We start from the raw sequence: 21,085 nt of genomic DNA, 5'->3' as shown, positions 1-21,085 counted from the left end.
AAAAAAAAACAAAAAAAACGAGTGTGAGACTCGGGGAGGTTTGATAAGGGAGCCTTGAGAAGTACCTTTTAATTCTAGATCAACTGTCATGTCCAAGTCCGCTGGACATGTCTAAAGATGACTAAGTGACCTCGTACTTATCAACTAAGATACTTTATTAGCAATCAGTTAGTCTTATCGCTGCCCTGCCAGGGAAAAAACACTCAGGTACCCCACAGTGGATGGACTCCAGTGTCAGAGAAGGAGAACTCTGGCCACCTGCAACAACCACACTTACATATAGGCACCACGCTATGACCCTAAAGACATAGCCAAAGGCGTAGGGAATGATTGCTCTCAGGAAGACCCAAACAAGAATCCACTCTACCACGAGTTAGAAATAAAACTTTTATTAATGGTTTTAGAAGTGTATTCAATCATTCAGAGAACGAATCACTTCATATCACATTCGTATTAAAAAAAAAAACTATTACACATATACATTATACACATCATCAAGGCATATAGATGTACCTACTGAGGTTAAAGGAGAAGGGTTCTTTTCTTCACAACAAATCTAAAATCTCCCAACAATTCAAGATCTGGATTTCCCTGAAGGACATAGGAGACCAGTGTCTTCTGGTTATTCTGCAGATTCATAACATCTATGTGTGCTCAACTTGTGGCTCCTTAAAACTCCCTCGACATTGAATACCGAGAGCACTGACCTCTGAATCTTAGATTAACTGCAAAAATTAAATGGGATTTGGCCACGATGTGGACAATTAAAGCAAAGCAAGCCCTAAGGAAATTAATACTCTGCAAAAGCTCCCAATACCGCCACTATTAAACATCCATTTGGCTCATCCAACTCAACTGCATCTTTAGATGGGATATATATGCATTGCTGAAGGGAGCATGCATTTTTTTTTAATTGAACAAACTCTCTCTGAACCACATATAATACAAAGTTGTGAGAAGCAAATCAACCAGAAGCCAGACATGATTCTAAACATAATAGGCTCTGGAATACACTTATGACGGTTTTACCAATGATCATTACCAAAAGCATTCTCCAAAGCTTTGCTCCTTTTCAAGGGATTTGGCTAAATATGAAGAGCTCGCTGTGCTCTGAAGCTAATGTCCAAACCGCTAGACAAATACAGACAAAGGGGAGGAAAAGGGAGACAGGTGCTGTGGCAGGAAGGGCACCGAACTTGGCGTTAGAAGACTTACGTTCACATCGTAACTTCATCACTGAAGAGCAAAGTAACTCTGAGCAAGCCACGAGCTTTCTGAGCCCGCGTCCTCATCTGGCAATCAGGGACAAGAGTAGGAATTACACTACCTCTCTGAACGAGTTTGTGGTAAGGAGCAAGATAACGGGAAAGCACTTTGTAACCGTAAAATGATGACCAATGTGAAGTGTTACCATCATAATTACAGACCAATAGCCGTTCTCTATGTCTTTCATGAAGAATCAAAGTGCAGTTCCTTTCCCTGTCATGGTCATGAAAGCCAATTGTCTTGGTGACTCCTGTTTCTGCGAGGTGAAGACTTCTTTCCGTAATTCATGATGAAGTTTGAGAAGACGTCCAAACTGTGAAAACCACCTGGGCCTGGCCATGAGATTTAAAAAAAAAAAAACAAAAAACCCAACTCCATGTTCAGATTTCAAAACCTGAGCCCATTTCCCCTCGAATTCTGCGGTCTTCTGTTCTTGGATTCCTTTTCCTCCAAGAAAGGAAGCAGCACCTAAGCCACCATCAGGAAAGCCAGAAAGAAGGCGGCAGGGAGCCCTTTGGGACGGGGATCTCCCCGTGCTGCAGACAGTTCTCCAGGAACCGTTTGAGACGTATCAAAGACCCCATCTGTCCTGAACTGGTGATGGCTTCAATTCGGGGAAAATATTCTTCCTTTATGAGTAGCATCATCTTCCAGAACTGAAGCTGGTACTGTTTCATGAGCACATTCCCACATACCTCTAAGAAGTCAAAGAGAAGAGTGGCGGTCACATCTGCCAGAGGCTCCATGTTCAGGAGCTGTGCCAGCCAGCGCCAGCCATGGTTTAAGCCATGAGGATGAGCCCCTTGTCTCTCTGCATAAGGCCAGCGGAGTTGAATGATAGCAGCGTAGAGACGAATCATGCCAGACATCCTCTTCAGAAAGCTATCTTGTTGTTCTACTTTGGAATCCTTGACTTGGTAGCCAAGGAGCTTCTGATATTCTTCCGAGGCCATGCCCTCCTGGAAGGCTGGGTAGAAAGGCACGGAGTAAGGGCATTTTTTGTGAAGATGAGCAAGGATGAGTTCCCCCACTCTGGGATGGAGTTCCCAGATTCCGGATGCCACAGCAGCAATGGGGAATGCTGCTTCGTGATGAGAAGCCACTTCTTCTTCTCCTTGTTTCACGAATTTCTCTGCCAGCTTGTAGTGGACAAAGTCCAGGCCTTGTTGGTGGTTTGTCACTGACACAGACCGACCACCGCAGGGGACAGCTTTCCCCAAGAGCAGATTGTTGATCTTGTCAAAGATCTCCTTCAGCTGTGAGCCTGCTATTGTAGAGATCTGGCTCACAGGAATAGTGGCAGCTTTCTGCAGGTCCATTTTGATCTTCTTGGCCTCCTGATCTTTGCTATTGGTTAATGCATCAAAAGCCAAGACACATTGATTGGCAGCATCCTGTAGCTGCTGGTACCACTGCATGGTACCGTCTCCTGCTTTGACGTGGAGGCCTTCTCTCTGTTTCCCTCCGGGACACTGACCAGGATCTGGGGTCTCCTTCTCGGCTCTCGGCCGCTGCTCCAATTGCCCCTGTTTGTCCTCGCACTCCTCTTCATCTGGCCTCCTCTTTTCCTCAGTAGCCTTGGCCATCTCCTGCTGTAAACCAGTAAGCACGTGCCGCATTTCCTGCAGGGCCCGTTCTGCGGTGGCTTCATCTTCTGGGGCAGGAAAACCTCTCTCACTGGTGCTCCGAATGATGTCTGAAATAAGCGCACACAACTGGTCTCCCCTGCCTCCAAATGCAGACAGATCCCGTCTCGGTAGGCCGTTGTGCCGATAACTGGCACCCAGCTGCTGGTTGAGCTGCAGTGCCTCCTCTTGGAGGGCATAGAGACGCCGCCAGCGATCCTGGCCTTCTTCTTTCCTGAGCCGTCCTTGCCCCGTGTGCCTCGATGGCTGCTGCTCAGCCTCACGCAGCTTCGGGTGGAGCATGTGGGCTCTGTGACGACGTTCCTCTTGGAGCTGCTCCTGCTGACCCTGTGTTTCTCGGAAACTTTTCTCCATCCCTTCCCGAAGGTCCTGATACTCCTTGTGCTGTTTCCGTGACGTTCGTTCATCAAACCGCTTCAGCTGCTCTGAGGCCATGTCAGAGAGGAGCCTTGCCTTCCTCTCATGCTCTTCCTGCCTCTGCCTCAGTCCTCTAGTTCCCTTCAGCCTGTGTACCTCCTCATACAATCGAATGCATCCTTCCACCTCCGTTCCCCGCGAGGGGCGAAGTACCACAGATTTTGCCTGATGGAGTTCATCCTCCTGACGCCGAGTTCCACTTGGAGCTGCAAGGGAAACTGGCGAGGAGACCTTTGCATGTCTGGCAGGGGTCTGAGGAACAGACAGTACTTGGTCAGGAGCAGAAGAGAGCGATGAATCCTCAGAGGGAAGTCGATTCTGCTGAGAGGGAGGCAAGATGTGGTCCGCCACGCATCCAGAGGAAGTCGACCACTCAGGAATGGACATGCGTTCTTCCAAAGTCTCCTGGCCCCTCAACGGCCAGTCGCTGGGGTAGGACAAGGGTCCTCTGTCGGAGCTCCTCGGGGCCTGCAGGGCCTCCCAGCAGCGGCCCTCTGACGCCATCACCGCTTCCCGCACAGACCCGACCACGGCTTCCACGCCCGCGCCGGGCGGCAGCTCACAAGAAGAAAGGCTGGTCACAAGTCCGACACTCGAGTCGGCCGCCGTGGCCTATTCTATCTCAACTCAGAAGTTTCTTTACCAAAGAGAGAGGAGACAATAAAGTAGGAAGATGTACAGGGGATAGAAAAGTGATTTCTCCTCTCTCAATCCAGGCCGAGATTACTCACTACTGGCCTTCCTGGGTGAGAGATTTAATCAGGAGGACTCCTCCAAGATGGAAGCGAGCTCTCTCCAGAAACTAGGAGAGGAGTCAGCCTTTCCCTCACCCCACTAAAAAGTAGCCCAGGAGTCAAAGTCCAAGTCGGAACAGAGCTCCCAGCCTCAGTCTCTAGCTCAGCTCCCTCTCTCTCCAGTCAGGAGAGTAGCTCCACAAGAGTGACTCAAGTCCCAGGATCCTTGGCTTTTTATGGTGCTTTCTTGTCCCCTCCCCTCTTCACAGGGGCCAATCACAGTTTTAGAGGGCAGGGCTTCAGTGGGAACCAGTGCTCCCCTTCTGGAGGGGTGGCTACTCATCAAGAGGGTTCACACCTGCCTGGCTGTCTGGGATTCTGGAGGTGTGAACTCTGCTCAGAGGATTCACAAGTTGGGGCCATTTTGGCCAAGGCCTTTCACTGAGTTCACATCTAAGTTCACACGGCCTGCCCATGCATCCTACCCTAGCCCCTCCACCCTAAGTTCACACTTAAGTTCACACCCTACTCATTCCTCCACACCTCACCCCTTTGCATTCTTTCCCCCAGCTAATGACCCTTCTTCCTCTGCCCCTCCTTCCCACCCCGCCCAATTCCATTCCCATACCCTTCCCACCTCTGATCCTTCTGGGCCTATGGGACAACACCAAACCCTCCCTCTCAGTGGCCCCAACCCTCCCCTTTCTTTCTGCCACCGACCCCATTGACAATGGATTAAGAAGCCTAGAAACAGGAACAGGAGTAGCCGGTGATTCGGATCGGTCATTCCCATTAAGGGAAGTACCCACTTTTAATGACAATGGAAACTCGGTGTCTGTAAGATGCCACACACCTTTTTAACCTTGAAGATTTAGATCAATTCAAGGAAGATCTGCCATCGTTTGAGGAAGAACCAATATGAATGATAAGAGGATTGGAGGGCGTATTCAGAACTTTGGACCCCACTTGGGTGGATGTTGAACATTGATTTAGAAACATTTTTGACAAAAAGAGGAGGAAAAAAAAACCAAATAAACACGTCATCTCTCTGGCTAATCAGAAGAGAAGAGAGGTAGGAAAGGACACTATTGGCCAACTGAAGAACCAGATTATACAAAACTTCACCAGGCCAGAGAAGCATTTTTGATAGGCCAAGAGAGCGTGCTCAGAAGGACCTGAAAAATGGTGAAACTTTGAAAGAACCCGACAAGAACTTGATGGAGACCCTTTCCCAGGTTATGGACGGACTTATTGACGTAGGAAATACGTATATGCACCTTGATTTGTCCAGAGAAAGGGACATTAGGCAAATACATAGGCAATTCGTAAGCTGAATAGTGCCAAAAAGAGCACACAGAAAAAAAAAACCAAAAAAAACGAGTGTGAGACTCGGGGAGGTTTGATAAGGGAGCCTTGAGAAGTACCTTTTAATTCTAGATCAACTGTCATGTCCAAGTCCGCTGGACATGTCTAAAGATGACTAAGTGACCTCGTACTTATCAACTAAGATACTTTATTAGCAATCAGTTAGTCTTATCGCTGCCCTGCCAGGGAAAAAGCACTCAGGTACCCCACAGTGGATGGACTCCAGTGTCAGAGAAGGAGAACTCTGGCCACCTGCAATAACCACACTTACATATAGGCACCACGCTATGACCCTAAAGACACAGCCAAAGGCGTAGGGAATGATTGCTCTCAGAAAGACCCAAACAAGAATCCACTCTACCACGAGTTAGAAATAAAACTTTTATTAATGGTTTTAGAAGTGTATTCAATCATTCAGAGAACGAATCACTTCATATCACATTCGTATTAAAAAAAAAAACTATTACACATATACATTATACACATCATCAAGGCATATAGATGTACCTACTGAGGTTAAAGGAGAAGGGTTCTTTTCTTCACAACAAATCTAAAATCTCCCAACAATTCAAGATCTGGATTTCCCTGAAGGACATAGGAGACCAGTGTCTTCTGGTTATTCTGCAGATTCATAACATCTATGTGTGCTCAACTTGTGGCTCCTTAAAACTCCCTCGACATTGAATACCGAGAGCACTGACCTCTGAATCTTAGATTAACTGCAAAAATTAAATGGGATTTGGCCACGATGTGGACAATTAAAGCAAAGCAAGCCCTAAGGAAATTAATACTCTGCAAAAGCTCCCAATACCGCCACTATTAAACATCCATTTGGCTCATCCAACTCAACTGCATCTTTAGATGGGATATATATGCATTGCTGAAGGGAGCATGCATTTTTTTTTAATTGAACAAACTCTCTCTGAACCACATATAATACAAAGTTGTGAGAAGCAAATCAACCAGAAGCCAGACATGATTCTAAACATAATAGGCTCTGGAATACACTTATGACGGTTTTACCAATGATCATTACCAAAAGCATTCTCCAAAGCTTTGCTCCTTTTCAAGGGATTTGGCTAAATATGAAGAGCTCGCTGTGCTCTGAAGCTAATGTCCAAACCACTAGACAAATACAGACAAAGGGGAGGAAAAGGGAGACAGGTGCTGTGGCAGGAAGGGCACCGAACTTGGGGTTAGAAGACTTACGTTCACATCGTAACTTCGTCACTGAAGAGCAAAGTAACTCTGAGCAAGCCACGAGCTTTCTGAGCCCGCGTCCTCATCTGGCAATCAGGGACAAGAGTAGGAATTACACTACCTCTCTGAACGAGTTTGTGGTAAGGAGCAAGATAACGGGAAAGCACTTTGTAACCGTAAAATGATGACCAATGTGAAGTGTTACCATCATAATTACAGACCAATAGCCGTTCTCTATGTCTTTCATGAAGAATCAAAGTGCAGTTCCTTTCCCTGTCATGGTCATGAAAGCCAATTGTCTTGGTGACTCCTGTTTCTGCGAGGTGAAGACTTCTTTCCGTAATTCATGATGAAGTTTGAGAAGACGTCCAAACTGTGAAAACCACCTGGGCCTGGCCATGAGATTTAAAAAAAAAAAAAACAAAAAACCCAACTCCATGTTCAGATTTCAAAACCTGAGCCCATTTCCCCTCGAATTCTGCGGTCTTCTGTTCTTGGATTCCTTTTCCTCCAAGAAAGGAAGCAGCACCTAAGCCACCATCAGGAAAGCCAGAAAGAAGGCGGCAGGGAGCCCTTTGGGACGGGGATCTCCCCGTGCTGCAGACAGTTCTCCAGGAACCGTTTGAGACGTATCAAAGACCCCATCTGTCCTGAACTGGTGATGGCTTCAATTCGGGGAAAATATTCTTCCTTTATGAGTAGCATCATCTTCCAGAACTGAAGCTGGTACTGTTTCATGAGCGCATTCCCACATACCTCTAAGAAGTCAAAGAGAAGAGTGGCGGTCACATCTGCCAGAGGCTCCATGTTCAGGAGCTGTGCCAGCCAGCGCCAGCCATGGTTTAAGCCATGAGGATGAGCCCCTTGTCTCTCTGCATAAGGCCAGCGGAGTTGAATGATAGCAGCGTAGAGACGAATCATGCCAGACATCCTCTTCAGAAAGCTATCTTGTTGTTCTACTTTGGAATCCTTGACTTGGTAGCCAAGGAGCTTCTGATATTCTTCCGAGGCCATGCCCTCCTGGAAGGCTGGGTAGAAAGGCACGGAGTAAGGGCATTTTTTGTGAAGATGAGCAAGGATGAGTTCCCCCACTCTGGGATGGAGTTCCCAGATTCCGGATGCCACAGCAGCAATGGGGAATGCTGCTTCGTGATGAGAAGCCACTTCTTCTTCTCCTTGTTTCACGAATTTCTCTGCCAGCTTGTAGTGGACAAAGTCCAGGCCTTGTTGGTGGTTTGTCACTGACACAGACCGACCACCGCAGGGGACAGCTTTCCCCAAGAGCAGATTGTTGATCTTGTCAAAGATCTCCTTCAGCTGTGAGCCTGCTATTGTAGAGATCTGGCTCACAGGAATAGTGGCAGCTTTCTGCAGGTCCATTTTGATCTTCTTGGCCTCCTGATCTTTGCTATTGGTTAATGCATCAAAAGCCAAGACACATTGATTGGCAGCATCCTGTAGCTGCTGGTACCACTGCATGGTACCGTCTCCTGCTTTGACGTGGAGGCCTTCTCTCTGTTTCCCTCCGGGACACTGACCAGGATCTGGGGTCTCCTTCTCGGCTCTCGGCCGCTGCTCCAATTGCCCCTGTTTGTCCTCGCACTCCTCTTCATCTGGCCTCCTCTTTTCCTCAGTAGCCTTGGCCATCTCCTGCTGTAAACCAGTAAGCACGTGCCGCATTTCCTGCAGGGCCCGTTCTGCGGTGGCTTCATCTTCTGGGGCAGGAAAACCTCTCTCACTGGTGCTCCGAATGATGTCTGAAATAAGCGCACACAACTGGTCTCCCCTGCCTCCAAATGCAGACAGATCCCGTCTCGGTAGGCCGTTGTGCCGATAACTGGCACCCAGCTGCTGGTTGAGCTGCAGTGCCTCCTCTTGGAGGGCATAGAGACGCCGCCAGCGATCCTGGCCTTCTTCTTTCCTGAGCCGTCCTTGCCCCGTGTGCCTCGATGGCTGCTGCTCAGCCTCACGCAGCTTCGGGTGGAGCATGTGGGCTCTGTGACGATGTTCCTCTTGGAGCTGCTCCTGCTGACCCTGTGTTTCTCGGAAACTTTTCTCCATCCCTTCCCGAAGGTCCTGATACTCCTTGTGCTGTTTCCGTGACGTTCGTTCATCAAACCGCTTCAGCTGCTCTGAGGCCATGTCAGAGAGGAGCCTTGCCTTCCTCTCATGCTCTTCCTGCCTCTGCCTCAGTCCTCTAGTTCCCTTCAGCCTGTGTACCTCCTCATACAATCGAATGCATCCTTCCACCTCCGTTCCCCGCGAGGGGCGAAGTACCACAGATTTTGCCTGATGGACTTCATCCTCCTGACGCCGAGTTCCACTTGGAGCTGCAAGGGAAACTGGCGAGGAGACCTTTGCATGTCTGGCAGGGGTCTGAGGAACAGACAGTACTTGGTCAGGAGCAGAAGAGAGCGATGAATCCTCAGAGGGAAGTCGATTCTGCTGAGAGGGAGGCAAGATGTGGTCCGCCACGCATCCAGAGGAAGTCGACCACTCAGGAATGGACATGCGTTCTTCCAAAGTCTCCTGGCCCCTCAACGGCCAGTCGCTGGGGTAGGACAAGGGTCCTCTGTCGGAGCTCCTCGGGGCCTGCAGGGCCTCCCAGCAGCGGCCCTCTGACGCCATCACCGCTTCCCGCACAGACCCGACCACGGCTTCCACGCCCGCGCCGGGCGGCAGCTCACAAGAAGAAAGGCTGGTCACAAGTCCGACACTCGAGTCGGCCGCCGTGGCCTATTCTATCTCAACTCAGAAGTTTCTTTACCAAAGAGAGAGGAGACAATAAAGTAGGAAGATGTACAGGGGATAGAAAAGTGATTTCTCCTCTCTCAATCCAGGCCGAGATTACTCACTACTGGCCTTCCTGGGTGAGAGATTTAATCAGGAGGACTCCTCCAAGATGGAAGCGAGCTCTCTCCAGAAACTAGGAGAGGAGTCAGCCTTTCCCTCACCCCACTAAAAAGTAGCCCAGGAGTCAAAGTCCAAGTCGGAACAGAGCTCCCAGCCTCAGTCTCTAGCTCAGCTCCCTCTCTCTCCAGTCAGGAGAGTAGCTCCACAAGAGTGACTCAAGTCCCAGGATCCTTGGCTTTTTATGGTGCTTTCTTGTCCCCTCCCCTCTTCACAGGGGCCAATCACAGTTTTAGAGGGCAGGGCTTCAGTGGGAACCAGTGCTCCCCTTCTGGAGGGGTGGCTACTCATCAAGAGGGTTCACACCTTCCTGGCTGTCTGGGATTCTGGAGGTGTGAACTCTGCTCAGAGGATTCACAAGTTGGGGCCATTTTGGCCAAGGCCTTTCACTGAGTTCACATCTAAGTTCACACGGCCTGCCCATGCATCCTACCCTAGCCCCTCCACCCTAAGTTCACACTTAAGTTCACACCCTACTCATTCCTCCACACCTCACCCCTTTGCATTCTTTCCCCCAGCTAATGACCCTTCTTCCTCTGCCCCTCCTTCCCACCCCGCCCAATTCCATTCCCATACCCTTCCCACCTCTGATCCTTCTGGGCCTATGGGACAACACCAAACCCTCCCTCTCAGTGGCCCCAACCCTCCCCTTTCTTTCTGCCACCGACCCCATTGACAATGGATTAAGAAGCCTAGAAACAGGAACAGGAGTAGCCGGTGATTCGGATCGGTCATTCCCATTAAGGGAAGTACCCACTTTTAATGACAATGGAAACTCGGTGTCTGTAAGATGCCACACACCTTTTTAACCTTGAAGATTTAGATCAATTCAAGGAAGATCTGCCATCGTTTGAGGAAGAACCAATATGAATGATAAGAGGATTGGAGGGAGTATTCAGAACTTTTGACCCCACTTGGGTGGATGTTGAACATTGATTTAGAAACATTTTTGACAAAAAGAGGAGGAAAAAAAAACCAAATAAACACGTCATCTCTCTGGCTAATCAGAAGAGAAGAGAGGTAGGAAAGGACACTATTGGCCAACTGAAGAACCAGATTATACAAAACTTCACCAGGCCAGAGAAGCATTTTTGATAGGCCAAGAGAGCGTGCTCAGAAGGACCTGAAAAATGGTGAAACTTTGAAAGAACCCGACAAGAACTTGATGGAGACCCTTTCCCAGGTTATGGACGGACTTATTGACGTAGGAAATACGTATATGCACCTTGATTTGTCCAGAGAAAGGGACATTAGGCAAATACATAGGCAATTCGTAAGCTGAATAGTGCCAAAAAGAGCACACAGAAAAAAAAAAACAAAAAAAAACGAGTGTGAGACTCGGGGAGGTTTGATAAGGGAGCCTTGAGAAGTACCTTTTAATTCTAGATCAACTGTCATGTCCAAGTCCGCTGGACATGTCTAAAGATGACTAAGTGACCTCGTACTTATCAACTAAGATACTTTATTAGCAATCAGTTAGTCTTATCGCTGCCCTGCCAGGGAAAAAGCACTCAGGTACCCCACAGTGGATGGACTCCAGTGTCAGAGAAGGAGAACTCTGGCCACCTGCAATAACCACACTTACATATAGGCACCACGCTATGACCCTAAAGACACAGCCAAAGGCGTAGGGAATGATTGCTCTCAGGAAGACCCAAACAAGAATCCACTCTACCACGAGTTAGAAATAAAACTTTTATTAATGGTTTTAGAAGTGTATTCAATCATTCAGAGAACGAATCACTTCATATCACATTCGTATTAAAAAAAAAAAACTATTACACATATACATTATACACATCATCAAGGCATATAGATGTACCTACTGAGGTTAAAGGAGAAGGGTTCTTTTCTTCACAACAAATCTAAAATCTCCCAACAATTCAAGATCTGGATTTCCCTGAAGGACATAGGAGACCAGTGTCTTCTGGTTATTCTGCAGATTCATAACATCTATGTGTGCTCAACTTGTGGCTCCTTAAAACTCCCTCGACATTGAATACCGAGAGCACTGACCTCTGAATCTTAGATTAACTGCAAAAATTAAATGGGATTTGGCCACGATGTGGACAATTAAAGCAAAGCAAGCCCTAAGGAAATTAATACTCTGCAAAAGCTCCCAATACCGCCACTATTAAACATCCATTTGGCTCATCCAACTCAACTGCATCTTTAGATGGGATATATATGCATTGCTGAAGGGAGCATGCATTTTTTTTTAATTGAACAAACTCTCTCTGAACCACATATAATACAAAGTTGTGAGAAGCAAATCAACCAGAAGCCAGACATGATTCTAAACATAATAGGCTCTGGAATACACTTATGACGGTTTTACCAATGATCATTACCAAAAGCATTCTCCAAAGCTTTGCTCCTTTTCAAGGGATTTGGCTAAATATGAAGAGCTCGCTGTGCTCTGAAGCTAATGTCCAAACCGCTAGACAAATACAGACAAAGGGGAGGAAAAGGGAGACAGGTGCTGTGGCAGGAAGGGCACCGAACTTGGGGTTAGAAGACTTACGTTCACATCGTAACTTCATCACTGAAGAGCAAAGTAACTCTGAGCAAGCCACGAGCTTTCTGAGCCCGCGTCCTCATCTGGCAATCAGGGACAAGAGTAGGAATTACACTACCTCTCTGAACGAGTTTGTGGTAAGGAGCAAGATAACGGGAAAGCACTTTGTAACCGTAAAATGATGACCAATGTGAAGTGTTACCATCATAATTACAGACCAATAGCCGTTCTCTATGTCTTTCATGAAGAATCAAAGTGCAGTTCCTTTCCCTGTCATGGTCGTGAAAGCCAATTGTCTTGGTGACTCCTGTTTCTGCGAGGTGAAGACTTCTTTCCGTAATTCATGATGAAGTTTGAGAAGACGTCCAAACTGTGAAAACCACCTGGGCCTGGCCATGAGATTTAAAAAAAAAAAAAAACAAAAAACCCAACTCCATGTTCAGATTTCAAAACCTGAGCCCATTTCCCCTCGAATTCTGCTGTCTTCTGTTCTTGGATTCCTTTTCCTCCAAGAAAGGAAGCAGCACCTAAGCCACCATCAGGAAAGCCAGAAAGAAGGCGGCAGGGAGCCCTTTGGGACGGGGATCTCCCCGTGCTGCAGACAGTTCTCCAGGAACCGTTCGAGACGTATCAAAGACCCCATCTGTCCTGAACTGGTGATGGCTTCAATTCGGGGAAAATATTCTTCCTTTATGAGTAGCATCATCTTCCAGAACTGAAGCTGGTACTGTTTCATGAGCGCATTCCCACATACCTCTAAGAAGTCAAAGAGAAGAGTGGCGGTCACATCTGCCAGAGGCTCCATGTTCAGGAGCTGTGCCAGCCAGCGCCAGCCATGGTTTAAGCCATGAGGATGAGCCCCTTGTCTCTCTGCATAAGGCCAGCGGAGTTGAATGATAGCAGCGTAGAGACGAATCATGCCAGACATCCTCTTCAGAAAGCTATCTTGTTGTTCTACTTTGGAATCCTTGACTTGGTAGCCAAGGAGCTTCTGATATTCTTCCGAGGCCATGCCCTCCTGGAAGGCTGGGTAGAAAGGCACGGAGTAAGGGCATTTTTTGTGAAGATGAGCAAGGATGAGTTCCCCCACTCTGGGATGGAGTTCCCAGATTCCGGATGCCACAGCAGCAATGGGGAATGCTGCTTCGTGATGAGAAGCCACTTCTTCTTCTCCTTGTTTCACGAATTTCTCTGCCAGCTTGTAGTGGACAAAGTCCAGGCCTTGTTGGTGGTTTGTCACTGACACAGACCGACCACCGCAGGGGACAGCTTTCCCCAAGAGCAGATTGTTGATCTTGTCAAAGATCTCCTTCAGCTGTGAGCCTGCTATTGTAGAGATCTGGCTCACAGGAATAGTGGCAGCTTTCTGCAGGTCCATTTTGATCTTCTTGGCCTCCTGATCTTTGCTATTGGTTAATGCATCAAAAGCCAAGACACATTGATTGGCAGCATCCTGTAGCTGCTGGTACCACTGCATGGTACCGTCTCCTGCTTTGACATGGAGGCCTTCTCTCTGTTTCCCTCCGGGACACTGACCAGGATCTGGGGTCTCCTTCTCGGCTCTCGGCCGCTGCTCCAATTGCCCCTGTTTGTCCTCGCACTCCTCTTCATCTGGCCTCCTCTTTTCCTCAGTAGCCTTGGCCATCTCCTGCTGTAAACCAGTAAGCACGTGCCGCATTTCCTGCAGGGCCCGTTCTGCGGTGGCTTCATCTTCTGGGGCAGGAAAACCTCTCTCACTGGCGCTCCGAATGATGTCTGAAATAAGCGCACACAACTGGTCTCCCCTGCCTCCAAATGCAGACAGATCCCGTCTCGGTAGGCCGTTGTGCCGATAACTGGCACCCAGCTGCTGGTTGAGCTGCAGTGCCTCCTCTTGGAGGGCATAGAGACGCCGCCAGCGATCCTGGCCTTCTTCTTTCCTGAGCCGTCCTTGCCCCGTGTGCCTCGATGGCTGCTGCTCAGCCTCACGCAGCTTCGGGTGGAGCATGTGGGCTCTGTGACGATGTTCCTCTTGGAGCTGCTCCTGCTGACCCTGTGTTTCTCGGAAACTTTTCTCCATCCCTTCCCGAAGGTCCTGATACTCCTTGTGCTGTTTCCGTGACGTTCGTTCATCAAACCGCTTCAGCTGCTCTGAGGCCATCTCAGAGAGGAGCCTTGCCTTCCTCTCATGCTCTTCCTGCCTCTGCCTCAGTCCTCTAGTTCCCTTCAGCCTGTGTACCTCCTCATACAATCGAATGCATCCTTCCACCTCCGTTCCCCGCGAGGGGCGAAGTACCACAGATTTTGCCTGATGGAGTTCATCCTCCTGACGCCGAGTTCCACTTGGAGCTGCAAGGGAAACTGGCGAGGAGACCTTTGCATGTCTGGCAGGGGTCTGAGGAACAGACAGTACTTGGTCAGGAGCAGAAGAGAGCGATGAATCCTCAGAGGGAAGTCGATTCTGCTGAGAGGGAGGCAAGATGTGGTCCGCCACGCATCCAGAGGAAGTCGACCACTCAGGAATGGACATGCGTTCTTCCAAAGTCTCCTGGCCCCTCAACGGCCAGTCGCGGTGGTAGGACAAGGGTCCTCTGTCGGAGCTCCTCGGGGCCTGCAGGGCCTCCCAGCAGCGGCCCTCTGACGCCATCACCGCTTCCCGCACAGACCCGACCACGGCTTCCACGCCCGCGCCGGGCGGCAGCTCACAAGAAGAAAGGCTGGTCACAAGTCCGACACTCGAGTCGGCCGCCGTGGCCTATTCTATCTCAACTCAGAAGTTTCTTTACCAAAGAGAGAGGAGACAATAAAGTAGGAAAATGTACAGGGGATAGAAAAGTGATTTCTCCTCTCTCAATCCAGGCCGAGATTACTCACTACTGGCCTTCCTGGGTGAGAGATTTAATCAGGAGGACTCCTCCAAGATGGAAGCGAGCTCTCTCCAGAAACTAGGAGAGGAGTCAGCCTTTCCCTCACCCCACTAAAAAGTAGCCCAGGAGTCAAAGTCCAAGTCGGAACAGAGCTCCCAGCCTCAGTCTCTAGCTCAGCTCCCTCTCTCTCCAGTCAGGAGAGTAGCTCCACAAGAGTGACTCAAGTCCCAGGATCCTTGGCTTTTTATGGTGCTTTCTTGTCCCCTCCCCTCTTCACAGGGGCCAATCACAGTTTTAGAGGGCAGGGCTTCAGTGGGAACCAGTGCTCCCCTTCTGGAGGGGTGGCTACTCATCAAGAGGGTTCACACCTTCCTGGCTGTCTGGGATTCTGGAGGTGTGAACTCTGCTCAGAGGATTCACAAGTTTGGGCCATTTTGGCCAAGGCCTTTCACTGACTTCACATCTAAGTTCACACGGCCTGCCCATGCATCCTACCCTAGCCCCTCCACCCTAAGTTCACACTTAAGTTCACACCCTACTCATTCCTCCACACCTCACCCCTTTGCATTCTTTCCCCCAGCTAATGACCCTTCTTCCTCTGCCCCTCCTTCCCACCCCGCCCAATTCCATTCCCATACCCTTCCCACCTCTGATCCTTCTGGGCCTATGGGACAACACCAAACCCTCCCTCTCAGTGGCCCCAACCCTCCCCTTTCTTTCTGCCCCCGACCCCATTGACAATGGATTAAGAAGCCTGGAAACAGGAACAGGAGTAGCCTGTGATTCGGATCGGTCATTCCCATTAAGGGAAGTACCCACTTTTAATGACAATGGAAACTCGGTGTCTGTAAGATGCCACACACCTTTTTAACCTTGAAGATTTAGATCAATTCAAGGAAGATCTGCCATCGTTTGAGGAAGAACCAATATGAATGATAAGAGGATTGGAGGGCGTATTCAGAACTTTTGACCCCACTTGGGTGGATGTTGAACATTGATTTAGAAACATTTTTGACAAAAAGAGGAGGGAAAAAAAAAACAAATAAACACGTCATCTCTCTGGCTAATCAGAAGAGAAGAGAGGTAGGAAAGGACACTATTGGCCAACTGAAGAACCAGATTATACAAAACTTCACCAGGCCAGAGAAGCATTTTTGATAGGCCAAGAGAGCGTGCTCAGAAGGACCTGAAAAATGGTGAAACTTTGAAAGAACCCGACAAGAACTTGATGGAGACCCTTTCCCAGGTTATGGACGGACTTATTGACGTAGGAAATACGTATATGCACCTTGATTTGTCCAGAGAAAGGGACATTAGGCAAAAACATAGGCAATTCGTAAGCTGAATAGTGCCAAAAAGAGCACACAGAAAAAAAAAACAAAAAAAAAAACGAGTGTGAGACTCAGGGAGGTTTGATAAGGGAGCCTTGAGAAGTACCTTTTAATTCTAGATCAACTGTCATGTCCAAGTCCGCTGGACATGTCTAAAGATGACTAAGTGACCTCGTACTTATCAACTAAGATACTTTATTAGCAATCAGTTAGTCTTATCGCTGCCCTGCCAGGAAAAAAGCACTCAGGTACCCCACAGTGGATGGACTCCAGTGTCAGAGAAGGAGAACTCTGGCCACCTGCAACAACCACACTTACATATAGGCACCACGCTATGACCCTAAAGACATAGCCAAAGGCGTAGGGAATGATTGCTCTCATGAAGACCCAAACAAGAATCCACTCTACCACGAGTTAGAAATAAAACTTTTATTAATGGTTTTAGAAGTGTATTCAATCATTCAGAGAACGAATCACTTCATATCACATTCGTATTAAAAAAAAAAACTATTACACATATACATTATACACATCATCAAGGCATATAGATGTACCTACTGAGGTTAAAGGAGAAGGGTTCTTTTCTTCACAACAAATCTAAAATCTCCCAACAATTCAAGATCTGGATTTCCCTGAAGGACATAGGAGACCAGTGTCTTCTGGTTATTCTGCAGATTCATAACATCTATGTGTGCTCAACTTGTGGCTCCTTAAAACTCCCTCGACATTGAATACCGAGAGCACTGACCTCTGAATCTTAGATTAACTGCAAAAATTAAATGGGATTTGGCCACGATGTGGACAATTAAAGCAAAGCAAGCCCTAAGGAAATTAATACTCTGCAAAAGCTCCCAATACCGCCACTATTAAACATCCATTTGGCTCATCCAACTCAACTGCATCTTTAGATGGGATATATATGCATTGCTGAAGGGAGCATGCATTTTTTTTTTAATTGAACAAACTCTCTGAACCACAAAGTTGTGAGAAGCAAATCAACCAGAAGCCAGACATGATTCTAAACATAATAGGCTCTGGAATACACTTATGACGGTTTTACCAATGATCATTACCAAAAGCATTCTCCAAAGCTTTGCTCCTTTTCAAGGGATTTGGCTAAATATGAAGAGCTCGCTGTGCTCTGAAGCTAATGTCCAAACCGCTAGACAAATACAGACAAAGGGGAGGAAAAGGGAGACAGGTGCTGTGGCAGGAAGGGCACCGAACATGGGGTTAGAAGACTTACGTTCACATCGTAACTTCATCACTGAACAGCAAGGTAACTCTGAGCAAGCCACGAGCTTTCCGAGCCCGCGTCCTCATCTGGCAATCAGGGACAAGAGTAGGAATTACACTACCTCTCTGAACGAGTTTGTGGTAAGGAGCAAGATAACGGGAAAGCACTTTGTAACCGTAAAATGATGACCAATGTGAAGTGTTACCATCATAATTACAGACCAATAGCCGTTCTCTATGTCTTTCATGAAGAATCAAAGTGCAGTTCCTTTCCCTGTCATGGTCATGAAAGCCAATTGTCTTGGTGACTCCTGTTTCTGCGAGGTGAAGACTTCTTTCCGTAATTCATGATGAAGTTTGAGAAGACGTCCAAACTTTGAAAACCACCTGGGCCTGGCCATGAGATTTAAAAAAAAAAAAACAAAAAACCCAACTCCATGTTCAGATTTCAAAACCTGAGCCCATTTCCCCTCGAATTCTGCTGTCTTCTGTTCTTGGATTCCTTTTCCTCCAAGAAAGGAAGCAGCACCTAAGCCACCATCAGGAAAGCCAGAAAGAAGGCGGCAGGGAGCCCTTTGGGACGGGGATCTCCCCTTGCTGCAGACAGTTCTCCAGGAACCGTTCGAGACGTATCAAAGACCCCATCTGTCCTGAACTGGTGATGGCTTCAATTCGGGGAAAATATTCTTCCTTTATGAGTAGCATCATCTTCCAGAACTGAAGCTGGTACTGTTTCATGAGCGCATTCCCACATACCTCTAAGAAGTCAAAGAGAAGAGTGGCGGTCACATCTGCCAGAGGCTCCATGTTCAGGAGCTGTGCCAGCCAGCGCCAGCCATGGTTTAAGCCATGAGGATGAGCCCCTTGTCTCTCTGCATAAGGCCAGCGGAGTTGAATGATAGCAGCGTAGAGACGAATCATGCCAGACATCCTCTTCAGAAAGCTATCTTGTTGTTCTACTTTGGAATCCTTGACTTGGTAGCCAAGGAGCTTCTGATATTCTTCCGAGGCCATGCCCTCCTGGAAGGCTGGGTAGAAAGGCACGGAGTAAGGGCATTTTTTGTGAAGATGAGCAAGGATGAGTTCCCCCACTCTGGGATGGAGTTCCCAGATTCCGGATGCCACAGCAGCAATGGGGAATGCTGCTTCGTGATGAGAAGCCACTTCTTCTTCTCCTTGTTTCACGAATTTCTCTGCCAGCTTGTAGTGGACAAAGTCCAGGCCTTGTTGGTGGTTTGTCACTGACACAGACCGACCACCGCAGGGGACAGCTTTCCCCAAGAGCAGATTGTTGATCTTGTCAAAGATCTCCTTCAGCTGTGAGCCTGCTATTGTAGAGATCTGGCTCACAGGAATAGTGGCAGCTTTCTGCAGGTCCATTTTGATCTTCTTGGCCTCCTGATCTTTGCTATTGGTTAATGCATCAAAAGCCAAGACACATTGATTGGCAGCATCCTGTAGCTGCTGGTACCACTGCATGGTACCGTCTCCTGCTTTGACGTGGAGGCCTTCTCTCTGTTTCCCTCCGGGACACTGACCAGGATCTGGGGTCTCCTTCTCGGCTCTCGGCCGCTGCTCCAATTGCCCCTGTTTGTCCTCGCACTCCTCTTCATCTGGCCTCCTCTTTTCCTCAGTAGCCTTGGCCATCTCCTGCTGTAAACCAGTAAGCACGTGCCGCATTTCCTGCAGGGCCCGTTCTGCGGTGGCTTCATCTTCTGGGGCAGGAAAACCTCTCTCACTGGTGCTCCGAATGATGTCTGAAATAAGCGCACACAACTGGTCTCCCCTGCCTCCAAATGCAGACAGATCCCGTCTCGGTAGGCCGTTGTGCCGATAACTGGCACCCAGCTGCTGGTTGAGCTGCAGTGCCTCCTCTTGGAGGGCATAGAGACGCCGCCAGCGATCCTGGCCTTCTTCTTTCCTGAGCCGTCCTTGCCCCGTGTGCCTCGATGGCTGCTGCTCAGCCTCACGCAGCTTCGGGTGGAGCATGTGGGCTCTGTGACGATGTTCCCCTTGGAGCTGCTCCTGCTGACCCTGTGTTTCTCGGAAACTTTTCTCCATCCCTTCCCGAAGGTCCTGATACTCCTTGTGCTGTTTCCGTGACGTTCGTTCATCAAACCGCTTCAGCTGCTCTGAGGCCATGTCAGAGAGGAGCCTTGCCTTCCTCTCATGCTCTTCCTGCCTCTGCCTCAGTCCTCTAGTTCCCTTCAGCCTGTGTACCTCCTCATACAATCGAATGCATCCTTCCACCTCCGTTCCCCGCGAGGGGCGAAGTACCACAGATTTTGCCTGATGGAGTTCATCCTCCTGACGCCGAGTTCCACTTGGAGCTGCAAGGGAAACTGGCGAGGAGACCTTTGCATGTCTGGCAGGGGTCTGAGGAACAGACAGTACTTGGTCAGGAGCAGAAGAGAGCGATGAATCCTCAGAGGGAAGTCGATTCTGCTGAGAGGGAGGCAAGATGTGGTCCGCCACGCATCCAGAGGAAGTCGACCACTCAGGAATGGACATGCGTTCTTCCAAAGTCTCCTGGCCCCTCAACGGCCAGTCGCGGTGGTAGGACAAGGGTCCTCTGTCGGAGCTCCTCGGGGCCTGCAGGGCCTCCCAGCAGCGGCCCTCTGACGCCATCACCGCTTCCCGCACAGACCCGACCACGGCTTCCACGCCCGCGCCGGGCGGCAGCTCACAAGAAGAAAGGCTGGTCACAAGTCCGACACTCGAGTCGGCCGCCGTGGCCTATTCTATCTCAACTCAGAAGTTTCTTTACCAAAGAGAGAGGAGACAATAAAGTAGGAAAATGTACAGGGGATAGAAAAGTGATTTCTCCTCTCTCAATCCAGGCCGAGATTACTCACTACTGGCCTTCCTGGGTGAGAGATTTAATCAGGAGGACTCCTCCAAGATGGAAGCGAGCTCTCTCCAGAAACTAGGAGAGGAGTCAGCCTTTCCCTCACCCCACTAAAAAGTAGCCCAGGAGTCAAAGTCCAAGTCGGAACAGAGCTCCCAGCCTCAGTCTCTAGCTCAGCTCCCTCTCTCTCCAGTCAGGAGAGTAGCTCCACAAGAGTGACTCAAGTCCCAGGATCCTTGGCTTTTTATGGTGCTTTCTTGTCCCCTCCCCTCTTCACAGGGGCCAATCACAGTTTTAGAGGGCAGGGCTTCAGTGGGAACCAGTGCTCCCCTTCTGGAGGGGTGGCTACTCATCAAGAGGGTTCACACCTTCCTGGCTGTCTGGGATTCTGGAGGTGTGAACTCTGCTCAGAGGATTCACAAGTTTGGGCCATTTTGGCCAAGGCCTTTCACTGACTTCACATCTAAGTTCACACGGCCTGCCCATGCATCCTACCCTAGCCCCTCCACCCTAAGTTCACACCCTACTCATTCCTCCACACCTCACCCCTTTGCATTCTTTCCCCCAGCTAATGACCCTTCTTCCTCTGCCCCTCCTTCCCACCCCGCCCAATTCCATTCCCATACCCTTCCCACCTCTGATCCTTCTGGGCCTATGGGACAACACCAAACCCTCCCTCTCAGTGGCCCCAACCCTCCCCTTTCTTTCTGCCCCCGACCCCATTGACAATGGATTAAGAAGCCTGGAAACAGGAACAGGAGTAGCCCG

At 49.0% G+C, this 21,085-nt stretch overlaps 4 protein-coding genes across 4 annotated transcripts; all 4 read right to left on the bottom strand.

The window, feature by feature from the left end:
• Window positions 1-1,745: 1,745 nt before the first annotated feature.
• On the bottom strand, window positions 1,746-3,833 carry LOC100025735 (mRNA export factor GLE1-like). The gene has a single exon (XM_056821081.1). It carries the CDS (start codon window positions 3,831-3,833, stop codon window positions 1,746-1,748), a length of 2,088 nt encoding a protein of 695 aa, XP_056677059.1.
• A 3,335-nt stretch (window positions 3,834-7,168) lies between these two features.
• Window positions 7,169-9,431, bottom strand: LOC130458449 (mRNA export factor GLE1-like). The gene has a single exon (XM_056824209.1). The coding sequence runs from the start codon at window positions 9,254-9,256 to the stop codon at window positions 7,169-7,171; it is 2,088 nt and encodes a 695-aa protein (XP_056680187.1). The 5' UTR covers window positions 9,257-9,431.
• Window positions 9,432-12,594: 3,163 nt separating this feature from the next.
• LOC130458433 (mRNA export factor GLE1-like) lies at window positions 12,595-15,513 on the bottom strand. Its single transcript, XM_056824189.1, has one exon. The coding sequence runs from the start codon at window positions 14,680-14,682 to the stop codon at window positions 12,595-12,597; it is 2,088 nt and encodes a 695-aa protein (XP_056680167.1). The 5' UTR covers window positions 14,683-15,513.
• Window positions 15,514-18,009: 2,496 nt separating this feature from the next.
• On the bottom strand, window positions 18,010-20,813 carry LOC130458441 (mRNA export factor GLE1-like). Its single transcript, XM_056824198.1, has one exon. It carries the CDS (start codon window positions 20,095-20,097, stop codon window positions 18,010-18,012), a length of 2,088 nt encoding a protein of 695 aa, XP_056680176.1. The 5' UTR covers window positions 20,098-20,813.
• Between the last annotated feature and the right edge of the window lie 272 nt (window positions 20,814-21,085).

The sequence above is a fragment of the Monodelphis domestica genome, chromosome 3, assembly GCF_027887165.1.
Source record: "Monodelphis domestica isolate mMonDom1 chromosome 3, mMonDom1.pri, whole genome shotgun sequence".
Lineage (NCBI taxonomy): Eukaryota > Metazoa > Chordata > Mammalia > Didelphimorphia > Didelphidae > Monodelphis > Monodelphis domestica.
Note: the sequence above shows the minus strand (reverse complement) of the source record. Positions and strands in the feature narration are given on the sequence as shown.